A 15,654-nucleotide genomic window follows, 5' to 3' on the forward strand; every position below is an offset into this window, starting at 1 on the left:
TTCACATAGAAGATAACATAGAACTTGAATATAATTACCACCAGTTGGAAAAGAGAATTCAGCAGCGCTGTGGTATAAACTTATTCACCAGTATCCGACCACAGTGTCATTAATGATATGCACAAATCTGAAAAGAAATGGAAAAATAAAACATATTGACTAAATGAAACTGATGTCTGTATTAAAGACTAGTGTGTTGTGTTTGTTTTTGTCTCTTCAGGAAATTGATGTCAGTGTTGAAGAAGTATTTGGACGTGTCTAGTCGTGGAGAAGCATGCGAGCCCATTCTTCGCACTCTGAAAGCTCTCGAGTACATCTTCAAATTCATCGTGCGCTCCCGTATGCTGTACTCTCAGTGAGTGTGTATGTGTGTGTGTGTGTGTGTGTTATCAAGCAGTTCACTCTTGTGCAGCATTCTGGGAAGTAACAGGTGGACTTTTAGTAGTGCTGTGGTATGTGCTGTCAATGTTGTTACACACACAGACACACACACACACACACACACACACACACACACACACACACACACACACACACACACACACACACACATACGCTCTCTCAACACAAAAACAGTAAGTGTTTCTCTTTTGAATGCTTGTGTGTGTACATGTGTGTTTGAATAGTTTTCCATAATTCCATTTTAAAGAAGCTGACTGCTGCATTAATGTGCCTGATAACTATTGATGGCTCGACAACAGCTAAATGCACTCTAATTATACGAGTCGTGGTGTGTGTGTGTGTGTGTGTGTGCACACGCGTTTATGATTTTATGTGAGGCTATATGAGTGATAATGAACAAGCCAGAATCTGAATTAGCATTTGCAATAGACTAAAGTGACAAAAGCCAGAAGAGAAAAGATGGATTCATTGTGTGGTTCGGTGCGCACAACAGCATATGAGAACTAGAAAGACTATTAATTAGAGCGAGATGTGATATAGAGAGATTACTGGGAATTCATCCAAGAACAACACAGTGGTTTAACCTTCCATTTCTCTTTTTCTGTGCCAATAATTCTGACTATCTCTGTGTTGCTTGTTATAATTTTTTTGTTTCTTTTCTTCTCGAAAAGCTGGAATTGTGCGATCTAAATGTTTGTGTGCACTGCTAATGCTAATCACTTTAATAACCTGATTTTTTATTTTTTATTTTGCAATCTTCTCAACATTTTCCTCTCATTTCCTCTCTAAAAACATTCATAATCCAATCAAAGGAACTAGAAATTGTTCAGAGAAAAATCATTTCAGAATATCCATATCAAGACATACATTATTGCTCTTGTCTGTAGGTTCCATCAGGTGGATGTTGAATTGTTCTGCTGTAAATACATGTGTTTAGCATGGTGTATTATGATAAAGTAGCATCTTATCCATATCACTTGAAATCCAATGGTTCTGGGTTCAGATCCCCTGTGACTATGAGAAGAATCGACGTTTAATCATTCAGCTTCTCAGGGGTTTTTGTTGTTTGTCACACTAATTAGTCTATTTGCTATGACATTTATGTGTATTGCATTATTGCTGATGTTACTTTGTTGTTCATCTTTTTTGTGTGTGTGAATAGAAATCTTTTTTATTGATCCCTTGAACTTCTCGGATCCATTAGTTTGTCTGGATTTACAGTATGTCAGTATGTCCAGTGTTATAATCGGACTTAAATGTACAGCCTGTAGATATACTACAGCATCATCGGTTTCATACTGACAGTACTGAAGTTTCAGTAAGTTGATTTTATCTGTAAAAAGTAAAGCTTTCAAATATCTGGATTTGGATTTAAACCTGAGGTAATAAGTGACCAAAACCAGAAGGAGATTTGCATAGATGCAGACTGCATATTTCAGCGAGATAAAAACATGACCACTTCTTTAAAAAATAAACGGAAAGCAATAATAAGAAATAAGAGCAGGTTATAGAATGTAACATCCAGTGTTTAAATGTTACATGCATTAGCATGATGTAGTTATAGTACAGAATCTGAAAATATTACAGAATGAAGTGTGAAATATTAACATGCAGGTAAGTTATATTAAATTACGCTAAATTTAATTAAGCGCTTTGATCAGAAATTAAATATCCAAACCTTGCTTTAAACTTATTGTGATGAAATTAATGTTAAACTTATAAATGCACTGGTATTGTGTCTATATTGTTGGCTTTCACACACAATGTCTTTATCCTCTGGGCTTAGTGTGTCCCAGAAACACATATGTCAGGCTTAGGACTGTTAGACAGTGACTTCTTTTTCATTTCTTTCCTTTATAGATTAAGGTATACAGCAGGGAATAAATTAGAAAATTGCTTATCATTAATTATTTACGAATATCCCACTTGTAAGTATGACATGAATTAATGTTCTTGCGTATCATTTTGGTCAGGAGCTCATATTTTTTACTCCAGTAGCACAGCAAGATCTCATAAAAATGAGTAAACACAGATTTAAAATTCTTACTTAGATTCTTTTTTTTAAGTAATTCCTTTGCTACGTTTGTCCACATTTTTCTCTCCTACACTCAGAGTGTACTGTGCTATCTGTCTCTCTTATAGCTCGTGTGCTTCTGCTGCCTGCACAAGGACAGTGTAGGGTTTGTGACTGACGGCTCTGCAGTCTGTAAAGATCTTCTAATGCTTTTTCATTTTATATGGGCCACCGGGATTAACACTCTGGTGCAGTGGGTGTGTATGAGAGAATGCTCAATCTCACTATCCACAAGCCTTACAGATGTTTGTCCTGTAACGTTTGATAGTGTTTGTGCTAACACCGTAGCACAAGCTTTATTCCATCTTTCATCGTTTGATGTGTGAAAGTGTGTGGTGTGTAGTTTATAGAAAGAGAGTGTATGTGTGTGCATGTCCAGGGATTTACATATATTCTGATCTGGTATTCAGTACAGTCGTATGCAAAAGTTTAGGAACCCCTGACGATTTCCATGATTTTCATTTATAAATATTTGTTTGGATCAGCAATTTCATTTTGATCTATCAAATAAGTGAAGGACACATTAATGTTTCAGTAGTGAAATGAGGTTTATTGGATTAACAGAAAATGTGCGATATGCATCAAAACGAAATCAGACAGGCGCATACATTTTGGCACCCTTTTAATTGGAACACACAATTGGTTTGCCTTGTACTTCATAGACAGGTGCATCCAATCATGAGAAAAGATATTTAAGGTGACCAATTGCAAGTTGTTGTTCTCTTTCACTCTCCTCTGAAGAGTGGTGACATGGAGGCCTCAAAACAACTCTCAAATGACCTGAAAACAAAGATTGTTCAACATTATGGTTTAGGGGAACGCTACAAAAAGTTATCACAGAGATATAAGCTGTCAGTGTCCACTGTGAGGAACATAGTGAGGAAATGGAAGACCACAGGCACAGTTGTTGTTAAGGCCTGAAGTGGCAGGCCACGTAAAATATTGGAGAGGCAAAGGTGAAGGATGGTGAGAACGGTCAAAAACAGCCCACAGACCACCTCCAAAGACCTACAACATCAACTTGCTGCAGATGGTGTCACTGTGCATCGTTCAACAATTCAGCACTTTGCACAAGGTGAAGCTGTACAGAAGAGTGATGCGAAAGAAGCCTTTTCTGCACACACGCCACAAGCCAGCTTCATTTTGGAATAAGGTGCTGTGGAGCGATGACACAAAGATTGAGTTATTTGGTCATAACAAGGGGTGTTATGCATGGCGGCAAAAGAACACAGCGTTCCAAGAAAAACTCTTGCTACCCACAGTAAAATTTTGTGGAGGTTCCTTCATGCTGTGTATTATTGCATAATAATAAGAAAATATGGAGAATTTGAAAACTATGTTGATAAATGAGGTATTACTCACCTTGTGCTGTGTGGCCAGTGCCGGTACTGGGATTCTGGTTAAAGTTGAGGGTCGCATGAATTCCAGTCAATATCAGCAGATTCTTGAGAATAATGTTTGGGAATCAGTCACAAAGTTGAAGTTACGACAGGGCTTGTTTGTGTTGGTGTGCGTGTGTGATAGCGACCACAAGGATGGGAATATCTGACAGGTTTGAATTTGGGGACATTTGGCTGAAGTCCTTGAATAAACATTTTGTTTTTAATATAACAACTGCATCCCAAAATTAGCTTTTGGTTACTTAGATTTTGGTCTGGTTTATGTACATGGAATGCTTCAGGTGTAGGTGTAGTGTTCATTATCTACACTAATATTTATTAATAAGCTTAGTTTAAATAACCTAATAGTGTTAAAATGCTAGATGATCAGTCATAGAATTTTGGTGACTAGTTTTTACCCCTGCATGTATTCATGTGTATAAGGACATCAATTTTGAGCTTCTTTTTCTTTCTCTTCCTTCTTCACAAGAGTTAATTTTGCATAATAATAAGAAAATATGGAGAATTTGAAAACTAAGTTGATAAATGAGGTATTACTTATCTTGTGACCATGACATTTAACATCTAATAAACCTGTTGTCCTTCCTGTACAAAAACGAGCGAAACGTTCTTCAAGCACTACAGGTGTAAATGCCTTTTTTCTGTAGTACATCCTTTGTTCATCACCCTAAGTTTATTCTTAATTTTTTTTCACACACAGTGTGTATTGTTTTTATGTTATTAGAGTAGCGACATCAGACACCAACACTACACATCCTGTGTAATGTCCCAGTAGCATGTGTGGAAGGTCAGTGGCACTGTAAACACCGCTGTTCCTTCAGAGTAATTATAAATACTGAGAATGGTGTGATTATAGAAAGTCAGTAGTCCCATCTCATTGGCAGAAAGCATGAGCAATACTGTGTGTGTGTGAAGCCTAGTCATGGAACCGTCTCTGGTTTTACACCACATAATTACAAGCCTCATCTATGAGCTGAGTCAGGAGTGTAAGAATAGAGACAAAGCTCAGTGTGGGGCTCAAGATCAGGAGTGAAGAGAACTTTGAGGTTAGCTTAGCAAAAAATAAATCCAAGGGAAGAATGAGTGTGAAAAGAGACAAATGACATCGGAAATGGGGAACAGACTGAGAGGTAAAATGGCGAGACACAATTAGCGAGAAGTGGTTGAATAGGAACAGAATGGTATAAAGAGAGAGAAAATGGAGTGAGACGGTTTTGGTGCAGTCTCTTAAATCAGACAGCTTTGATTGAAGTGTCAGTCAGGCTGGAGCTCTCAGTGCAGCACTGTGACGAGATTTCTCTGCCTTACAGCCATTAAACCAACACAAGTAAGGGATTTGACACTTGTCCTATCTGCTACACCTTTTCCAGTGCAGGTTGTGCAGCCGGTCTCAAAACGTTTGGCACCTCTTTACTGTCTAAGCACGGACTATTGCTGAATGATTCAATTCTAATCCAGTACTAAAATACTTCTGGTCTTCAACCATTAGTGCTTTTAAATGCGAACTCCTGAAACAACATGTTCTTACTCTTCAAGCGCTTAAATTCATTATGACAGGGTTGCTAAGCAACTGGAAAAACTAGACAGCGAGCATTCATAAGCTAAGGATTTGGATAGCTACAGGGCCTTTAGTCGAAATGTGTAAAAGCAGGATGATATAGAATTAAAACAGATCTGTTGTTAATATCCACATTTCCCGCAAGACTTGATAAATTCCATCACTGAGAAACATTGAGATTTCAAAAGTTAGTTGAAACTTGGCTGAAAGTTTAAACTTCCAAAGTCGTTATGAATCGTTTGAAGTACCTATAGTAATTTGTCCATTCGTTTGAATGTAGCACATGAACCAGTTATGTTCGACACCAGCATCTCCTCCAGAAGAATCCACCGTTTAAAGAATGTGAACAGTGTAGGGAATGTGCAAATCTGTTATATATTTCATATGTTGGTGATGAACAGGTATAAAGAACTTTTTTTGTACACAATTTTTTGTATTTAATACTAATTAATTGTCATATTCTCTTCCTCTAGGCTCTATGAGGGGAAGGAGCAAGAAGAGTTTGAAGACTCTCTAAAAGGCCTATTTGAATCCATCAACAGACTGATGAAGAGTGATTACCACACCACCCTACTTCAGCAGGTGTGTGACATATTTTTATCTTCTCGTGGTGAGCAAAAAAAACGAGGAACTGTAGCTTTTAGTTTAAAATAGCTTTTAGGTTGCTTTGATTTTGGTTGCTGAGGTTTATGTCTGGTTTAGAATTAGGGTTAGATTTAGGTGTAGGCATAGAGTAGATAAAATAATGAGTTAATCATCCACCCATCCATTCATCCATCCATCTAACCCTAACCCTAACCCTAACCCTAACCCTAACCCTACACTGGAGGAAACTCTGGGTTGCAAGGTGTTGGACACAGTGAGCAGTGTTCGAACCTATTGCAGGGCAATCTCAACCTCACTACAGATTCTTTAGAGATACCCATATGAAACCCCTGCAGCACAGAGAACATTCAAATGCTTTAAAGCCAACAGAACAGGGGTGGAACTCAAACCTCCAACACCTGAAGTTTGGGGCAAATGTGGTAGTCACTAAGCCACTGTGCACCCCTGAAAGTAGCCCAATACATAGGAAAGTGCTAGATACAACATGCATTCTGTTTATACACATGAAGGTCCCTTTAAAGATAGTAAAATGTGTGTGTGCTTGAAAATGTCCTTTGTAAAATATTTTTCCTTACTTATGCTCATCATATTGGATCTGGACACTTTAGCTAAACCAGACAAGTTTGTTACCTTAAGCTACTGTGATCAGCAGTCACATATAAATTAACACAGCTCTAAATAAAAAAGTGTGTATTTTGTGTGTTTGTGTGTAGGTGGCAGCTCTGAAGTACTTGCCTGCTGTGCTGCAAGATATTGAGACTGTGTTTGATGCAAAGCTGCTCAGGTGAGGTTGCCACTCATTATAATGGTTAAAGAAAAAATAAAAAAATGGAGAAAAGGGTAGAAAGGTTGACACTCAGGGAATTCAGCAAACACAACAGTACTTACGGTCGACTCACATGTTGCTCAATTAAAGTCCTCTCAAATGCTTACCAGACAACGGATACCGTTCCAACGTAATGAATGTGTTTATTTTTTGATAAAATTACAGCTTCTCTCAGGTCCTTTTCTGGCCAAACAGGAATATGTTTTATCTCAGCCGCTATCTGGGAAGCTTTCTTTGCCGAATGCTCCATGAATGCTAATTTGCCTGAAGATGAGAGACAGCAGTCTGCATTGCGGAGAGAAAATTGCTTCTTTGTGACATTGTTCAAGTCTGTTTTAAATAATGCGAAACTCTGTGTGAGATTTTTTCCCGCCATTTTATATAAGTTTATTAAAGAAGAGGACAAAAATGTAAGGTATGATGCTGAGACATTCTTATGTAAATAAATGCAAAATTATAGAATGCATGTGGCGTTACAGCAGGAGAACAATGACATGAGCACAAAACTTTTAAGGATGTTTTTATAAGCTGGAAGAGGAACATGATCTACTGTATATGCCAAAATCAAAATAGAAAATCATTTTAATGTTAGACATGAAGAAAGAGCCGAGAAAAAAAAAAAGCTTTGACTAGGAAAAGCCTATTGGAAACAGATGATCAAAGACCGTTGTTCACACATTCTCATGTCTGCCCATATTGAAGTCAAGGTTTATGTTATTATGCCAGAAGTATGTCCTTGATTTCAGGGCCATATTCCAGTCTGACAGGGGCTAATTCATCCGTCCATCTATTTTCTGTCTTGCTGATCTTATACAGAGTCCCCGAGAACCTGGAGATTATATCAGGGTGCTCTGGGTAAAAGCTAGGGGACACTATGGACAGGGTGCCATCCCATCACAAGCCGCAATCTCTCACACTACAGACAGTTAAGACAAGACAGTCAGCCTATAGCACATGCCTTTGGAAACCAGATTACCCAGTGGAAGCCCCTGAAACATGGAGAAACATGTATGTAAACTCCATGCACAAATGGCGGAGGTAGAAATCAAACCCCCAACCCTAGGCTTTGTGCACTAGATGCTATAAGCTCTGACATCTGCAGCAAATCTAAAGCATTTGAACCAAAATGTCCACCATGAATTTGTTAACAGAGACTAGAAAGGATGAGGTAGTGTTTTATACTTTAGATGTTTTATTAATGTCACGGAGGAAATTCTAACCAGATTCTTCGATGTGAAAAGAATTAAAGGTTACAAGCAGGGCTATTTGTTATCTGAATAGGGCTAATGGCGGTAGCTTGACAGTTCTGCTCTTTAACCTCACAACTTTCCAGTTACAGCATACACCGTTTACGAGGATAATTGCTCTTCTAATACAGGAACTTTTGTCAATACTTATAAAATTATAAACAAAACATGAACAAAACAGGAATGTCATTGTTTAATACTCTATTAGTAAGATTGGCAAAGTAACACATGCATTAATTATTTTTTTTAAATAATAGGCCAAATAAGAAAAATATTTGACAAACATCGATAATCGATAAAGTTGCATCAACTTTGACAAGCACATGGCATCAAAACACGTGAACTTAATGAACAAAAATCTTAATAACATTTAATATTTATAGCAGATATAAGTAAGCTATCACTATTTTTTAAGCTGATACAGTCTTTCTGGATAGTATGTGATCTCCCTGTGCCCATGTGGGTTCACCTGAGCCATGCTTATAGTTTTGTATTTTAATTAAATCATGGCTTTGCTGAAACTGAAAAATGTACACTGTTTATTTTTAATTTTGCAGTGTAAATATAAGGATTTTAGCATCTTGTAAAACATGAGGGTGTCTTTGTATCTTAAAAACACCCTGTCTGTATTTCAGCCACTGTGTTTAGGCATCATACAAACATTAGGTTTATTAAGGAAAAAAAACTCTTTGTCTATTTATTTGGACTTTATTAAGTCATAGACTTTATTAAGACATAGACTTAAGTAAAACATTGTGGAATTCAAATGTATTTAGTTAACATTTAAACAAATATCAAGTATTTCACGCTAAATTATTGTGTATCTTTGTTAACATTACCTTCATTCATTATTACTGAAATGTATCATTTGTTACTGGCAACTAAAACATCAAATAATGGTTAAGGGAAAATGAAGTGAAAATGTGAACCAGAAATCAGCTTATAAAACTCAGCCAAGATTAAAACCATGATTTAAATCCTGCAATTTTAGCCCTGAAGCTTTAGACCAAGAACCTAAGCCATAAAACTCTAACCCAGGTACATATTTATCTTGTACAGGAACCTAAGACCAGGAATCTCAGAAACATAATCCTATGAATCCATCCCAAGAATTTAAGTTCAGGCACCTAAGCCTTCAAATAGTTCAGTCATTTATTTTGCTGAAAAATTTGTGCACCACTGTGATAAGTATCTGCACATGTCACAAGCCTTAATTCTAATTGCCAAAGACAAGGACCGGGAACCATGTGTCCTAGGTCCTGCATTAGCAAACGCATTAGCAACTGTGTGTGTGGTAGCAATCATCAAGAGAAGAGAATAAAAAAGCTGTTTGGCCTTTGACACTAGACAACACATGCATATAAATGATTAATCCCCAACCTGTTTCCTCTCAAACACTTGCACATCTATGTGCAAAATTTTCACTTTACCAATTTTCACTTTACCATCCAACACACACACTTGAGCTCACTCAAAGTGATTATTTTTAATCAGTCCCATTGTCGCCTAATTAAAAGTGCGTTGGCCCACGTTGCTTCACATGGGACGATGAGGCTGTGTGCTAATGCGCTGACATTTGGTTAGCCTACTTAGCTTGTTTTGGCAGCACACAAAGTCATCATCTGGCTGAGGAACTTCAACAAGCTTTCCAGAGCACTTTATTTATTTTTATTAAGTGATAATGCTCTCGGTTTGATGAACATATTTCTGCAGGTATTATTAATGAGAGTTAGCAGCAAAGGGAGTTTTTTTTGTGTTTGTATGTGTTTAGTTTCTCTGTTGTCACCACACACAAACACAGACCAATTATATTCTTAGTCACACAATCAATAATGTGCAATCACGAGTGTTCCTTTAGGCCTAGGGAGACAGCGTGCAGGACTTGCTCTCTGACTGATGATCGATGCTCGGCACATCGATATACGCCTAGAGAACACAGCTAAAATGTCTCCTAGTGTTTGTTTTCTTGTTTAGCCCCGATTTTGGATGTTTGAGAAGAATCTTCAGCTTTACCTTGTGTTATGTATTACTATTAGGTTGTTAAAGCTTTTAAAGGCTGGTGGTACAGATCAATGTGCTATCCACTGCAATTTTCTGAATCAAACACAAAGGTTACACTCCACTCCGAATGGTATTCATTAACCCCCTCCATTTCTCCCTCTGTTTTCCTCTACAGTAAGCTGCTGTATGATTTCTACACCTGTATTCCTCCAGACAGGTTGCAGAAACATAAGGTTGCCTCCATGACCGAGATCGTCAGCAGCCGCCTTTTCAGGAAGAAGGGTGAGCGGTTTCACACGTCCATCTCATTAACTCTGTCGATTCCCGTCTCCTCCTTCTCATTTACTCCTCCACCTTTTCTCGTCATTGCCTTGGCTGACCCCATTAACCTTTAATTTTCTCCTTGATCCTTTCTTTCCATTTTTTTCCTCTCATTTTCTCCCTCCTCTCTTTACTATGACCTCCAATCTACTGTATGCTCCATTTGACTATTTTCATGCCGTCTTTCTTTCATCATATTTGGAATGTTTTCTCTCTTTCTATCCTCCATGAGCCGAATCATTACGCGTGGGTAAACAGTAGCCCCTGGCCTGGTCCTGTCCAATAGACTGTTAAATAGATGCTAATGGGTGATGAATGGTGTGTGTGTGTGTGTGTGTGTGTGTGTGTGTGTGAGTTTTAATAAAGCCCGTGATGACTCTGGTTGTGAAACATCCGCCAGGGATTAATAATGGAGACGTTGGGCACACAGCCATGAGTGTTTGCCTGTGTGTATTTGCTTCACACTTCATGATTGACACCAATGGAGATCCCAAGGTGAGTGTGATCGGTACTCAGTTTGGCAGGCCACACTTCTCTTTAATGAAGAGAAAGTCCTCATTAGGGCTCTTTAATGAAGCTAAAGACCCAGCACTCTCCAGCACATGAAAGACAGCAGACGGTGCAGTTCATCCTGGAATCCAGTATTCATGGGCTTACAGTTAATCAGAGCTGTGTGTGTTCATGTCAGTGATGTTCTGAGCAACTGCCAATGTAGAGATCAGACTACAAGTGTATCATCCAGGTCATTTAACTTAAGATTTAATAATGGCAAAATATAGAAGATAAAAGGAAAGCATTGAAGCAGTTCTCAATAGGAAGTGGTTTTATTTCTGGTGTGGGGGTGTGTAAACATAAAAACTGGTTTATATGAGCTGTTATTTAATTTGCCTAGCAATCTACACTAAAAAAAGGAATATGTGGTCAGTCAGATTACGCTGACTGACCACATATTACATATTACATAAACATATAGTTCATTTAAAAATGTCATTTTACACAAGCAAATGTGAGTTTGTTGCTTGTACTAAACTTAATTTAAACAGTTTTTCCTTATTAGTTTGAATGATATAGATTTAGCAATTGATTGGGAAATTCTGTGCAGAGGTTGAAACTGATGGGATTATACATTCACAGTAAGTGGGACTGATGACCTGAGCTGGTGAGTCCCAGCTCAGGTATGACCTTATATTACATACTGAAATCATGTTGGATGTACAGAAACTAATTGTGCTAATGTTACTCAGTTCGTATTATAATAAGTAAAAAGTAAATTCAGCGTCCTTTTTATTTCAGTATAGCCAGTGTTAGCTGATGTTAATTTGCAGTTATTACTAGTTATAATTGATCACCAAACTACAAACAATTCCATTTCTAATCATCACATAAAGATTTTAAAGAAGATAAACTGTGCTCTTTATCTGCTGAAAGGAAAACAAGCTAGCATATACATTGAAATTATGCTGAAAAGAAGCAATTTGTTAGTTTTTTCACATTTTTTGTCAGATACAGGATCTCATAAAAGATTTGTTTTTGTTTGTATTTACAAACATATCATTTGTATTCTTCCCTGCTAATGCAGTTGAGCTGAGTATTTAATGTTTATACATTTAGAATTGTCTGTACTTATACATAGGATAGTTGTCCGGATTCCTGAGGATATTTAACTAATACTTGTAAAAACCATCTAATAACGTAACTTGAAGTGTAAACTTTAAGTCATATTCATACCAACAGATGTATTTACTGCTAATGCTAAGCTTACTGATGAAACTAGCTTCTAATTAGCTAACACTACTTTCAAACTAGTTATAGTTGTCACTGATTTTTTATGATTTTTTTTCTCATTTTGTCTCTCATAGTTAAAATGTACCTATGATGAAAATTACAGGCCGCTCTCATATTTTTAAGTGCGAGAACTTGCACAATTGGTGGCTGACTAAATACTTTTTGCCCCACTGTATTTGTCATGTATTGTACTGTCTTGCACTGTTTGCCCTGGGCTGCACACTATGTGGCAGGTTAAGAATTTTATGTAGCTCCAGGGTCTAAATAGCTATTTCAACAGGCTAACATGAGGCAACAGCTAATAATTATTGGCTGGTAAATATGACCTGGTTTTACATAAGACGAGACATAGCAATTTAAGCAAAGACAGATGTGTTAAAGCAGACAACACAGAGGTGCTTTATAATAATCCGATACTGTAAAGAAGACAGCTGAGATTTCCTTAAAAAAAAAAAAAAAAAAAAAAAAAAAAAACACAGCTACATATGCTATAGAGTCAAATATTTCTCTGATGAAATGTTGGTTCTTGCCAATAATGTTGAAAATTGTCATTTCAGATCTTCTAGGAGTTTTTCTGTTTCTGGATATTCCTGTTGATTGTTCTGTTATATTTACATTTTTCTTTCTCTCTCAACCTCTTGTAGTCTGTCTATAAAAATGTTAACTTATGCTCCGCTCTATTTCCTAATTTTCTTAGTAATTCTTGTTCTCTCTTTATCTGTATTACCTCTTTGTTATCCCTTTCTCTCCATCACATCATTTGCTTTAAGAGACCTGAGTGGATATCACACATTAGCAGCAGCCTGATAAACAACCAAATGCACAACAGTAACTACAGGAAAACCATTTAAAATCACCACTTGCCAATTCCAGGCTGTGAAAGAATGAAACACATCCTGCTAGGTATATTCTGTTTAAAGCCTGTACCATTATAAACACATATGATTATATTGTAAATCACAGATGATCACAGATCAGTCTTTAACTATTGCTAATTAAGACAGTATAACATTTTATTGTTCCCAGGTGGCACATTAAAGTGTTACTGTTGCACACAAATAATGCAAATTAGTCAGAGCAACACAACTATGAAAAAAGATCCTATAGATTTTACAGTAAATTACTGTCAATTAATTTGACAAAAGGTAAATATTACAAGCTGTAATATTTTAAAATATATCACACATTCTGATGAACGGGAATAGTGCAAGAGAATAAACACTTAGTACAAAGCTGCAGTATTTTTTAAAGCCATGCACTGAGCTTTTGGGATCATTTACACAGAATCCCAAATCACTCCATACATATGTTTAAAATTAACATCTTTTATTAAATAAAATGTCTTCTAAATATATTCATTCTTAATTTTGATTGTATATTTTTTCCAGATAGCATTTAAAAATGACTTTCACAAACGAAGGCCAAGATGTATTATTAGAAGGTACAGACAAAGATCATTCACAGGAACGCTTTCAAAGTGCAATTACATTCATAAATCTAGATGTGTTAACACAAGTTCACCGTAAGCAGTAGAAAAGACTCTGTGTGTCTTTGCAAAGAATAACAGTATAACTGAGGAACCTTTAGTTAAGTGGAACAAGTTTGTGTCGGGAAGCTTGTTTAAGTATATGTTAAGTTTTATTCAGAGCTTATGTACAGTATACTTAGTAGAGAAGTAGACTTTTTGACCTAGTCGCATCTTCAAGATTGTGTAATAAAAACATTTGTTACTCAAAACCATTTTGTTGCCTCCCACGTGCTGCTGAGGTTTGATGATCAGCATGTGCTTGGGAAGTTGCAGTACATCAGCATGACATTTAAAGCACTACAGAGTGATATGTTTAGGCTTTATAAAATGGTCTCACCAACTGAAAATCAAAACACAACTGGCTGCTTCCAGTGTTACACTTACTTATTATGCTGGAGGCTGATCAGGCAGCATGAAGTCCTTACCAGTAGGGGTGGTATAGATATACATTTGTAGTTCCTAGATGTCCCAAAGCCTGAATGTTCCCTTGAGGATATTAACACCTTTGGCACTTTTTTAGAATCCTAAGACCACGTACCAGACTGTTTTCAATTCATGCAGCTCAGTAAATGGTGCAGTCCCATATGCCATTTCACCACTTGCATGCACCATACTGAACTCTAATATAAATAGTCTAAAATGTTCTCTTTGGCTCATGGTGATTGGCCCAAGGCCATCACATCGTTCCAAAATCTGGCTTGTAGCTCCCTGTGCTGCTATCCATTTGCTCATTTAATTATTCATGGACTTGTTTATTTATTTGTGAGTTACCGCCTCCCCTGCGAGCCACATTGACAGGCATTTTAATTGAAATTTGTCCAGCATATTAGGCTGAGGCAAGGATCCATTTTGCGGCATGTCGTCAGAGATGTGCGAAAAGGGAGCGAGACATTTATACCCTGTAATACCCTGGTCAGACTATCAGCACCGACCGATACATGCTTAATCCCTAACATGTCAGATACAGTAGAAAGGGTGGGGGGTGGGGGGTGGGGGTGATGGGAATGAGTGATGTGACAGGCGAGTTTGAATGGATGTGAATTGCAGGCAGAAGGGATTTCCATAACCTGACTGGTTGTAGTTACTGTCAGTAGTGAAGCTTTTAACCAGGGAACATGATTATTTTGGTAACATTTTACAATAACACTACAAGAACAATCACACACTAAAGCCTGAATTAATAATTAAATATGAAATATGAACTAATCAATTACAAATGAACAGCTAACCGTGACTTACAGCATGAGACTGAATTCATGTGTTTATAACAACCATGTACTAGCATGTACTGTATAATATTTATGTCCCTCTTTAATGTATTAACATATAGTCGTAAACTCAAACATGCTCAATCAAACAAGAAGTTTAATATAAGCGAAACATGCAAATTTTCAAGTTGTTTATAATTTGCATATCCTGTTGTGTACACAAATGTCACTGGATGGGTCTGGATTACTTTACACTTTAATTTACACTGATCCACCTTATCAAACCTTATAAAGAGGCACTAATAATAAACACAAAGTGTTTCATCACAAACTGTTTTGCATTATTTTCATTAATTTCCCTTCCAATCCCACCATAGTACTAGTACATGCTCTGAGTGGCTCAGTCTTGGATTTATGGCAGCAGTTGAACTTAACTTAATTTAACTCTTAGTTTAACCAGTGCATCAATTAACATTTAGTTTGCCTCTATGAAAACGAAACATGTACTAACATGCACTTAAGGTGGTCTCATGTCAGAGTTAAATTTTGCTCTTTGTAGTTTGTGATTAGTAAATGCCTTAACCCGTGTACAGTATGTTGTTCGTATGTTTGTTACTCAGCCAGTGTTCGTGGGTCTGGTGGACCTGCTGCATTTTTAGGTTTTTAATTCAACACAATCAAAAATGTTATGTAAAAAT

The 15,654-nt window shown here is 37.0% G+C and overlaps 1 protein-coding gene across 2 annotated transcripts in view; it reads left to right on the forward strand.

Moving 5' to 3' along the window:
* The window catches only part of LOC113659899 (dedicator of cytokinesis protein 2), a 107,849-nt gene that overhangs the window by 21,448 nt on the left and 70,747 nt on the right, over nt 1-15,654 (forward strand). For both annotated transcript variants that reach the window (XM_047819359.1, XM_027172969.2), the window contains exons 21-24: nt 221-355; nt 5,908-6,016; nt 6,754-6,824; nt 10,290-10,396. In XM_047819359.1, coding sequence (XP_047675315.1) covers nt 221-355; nt 5,908-6,016; nt 6,754-6,824; nt 10,290-10,396 — 422 coding nt within the window. The remainder of the gene's footprint in view (nt 1-220; nt 356-5,907; nt 6,017-6,753; nt 6,825-10,289; nt 10,397-15,654) is intronic.

Source organism: Tachysurus fulvidraco, chromosome 10 (assembly GCF_022655615.1).
Source record: "Tachysurus fulvidraco isolate hzauxx_2018 chromosome 10, HZAU_PFXX_2.0, whole genome shotgun sequence".
NCBI lineage: Eukaryota > Metazoa > Chordata > Actinopteri > Siluriformes > Bagridae > Tachysurus > Tachysurus fulvidraco.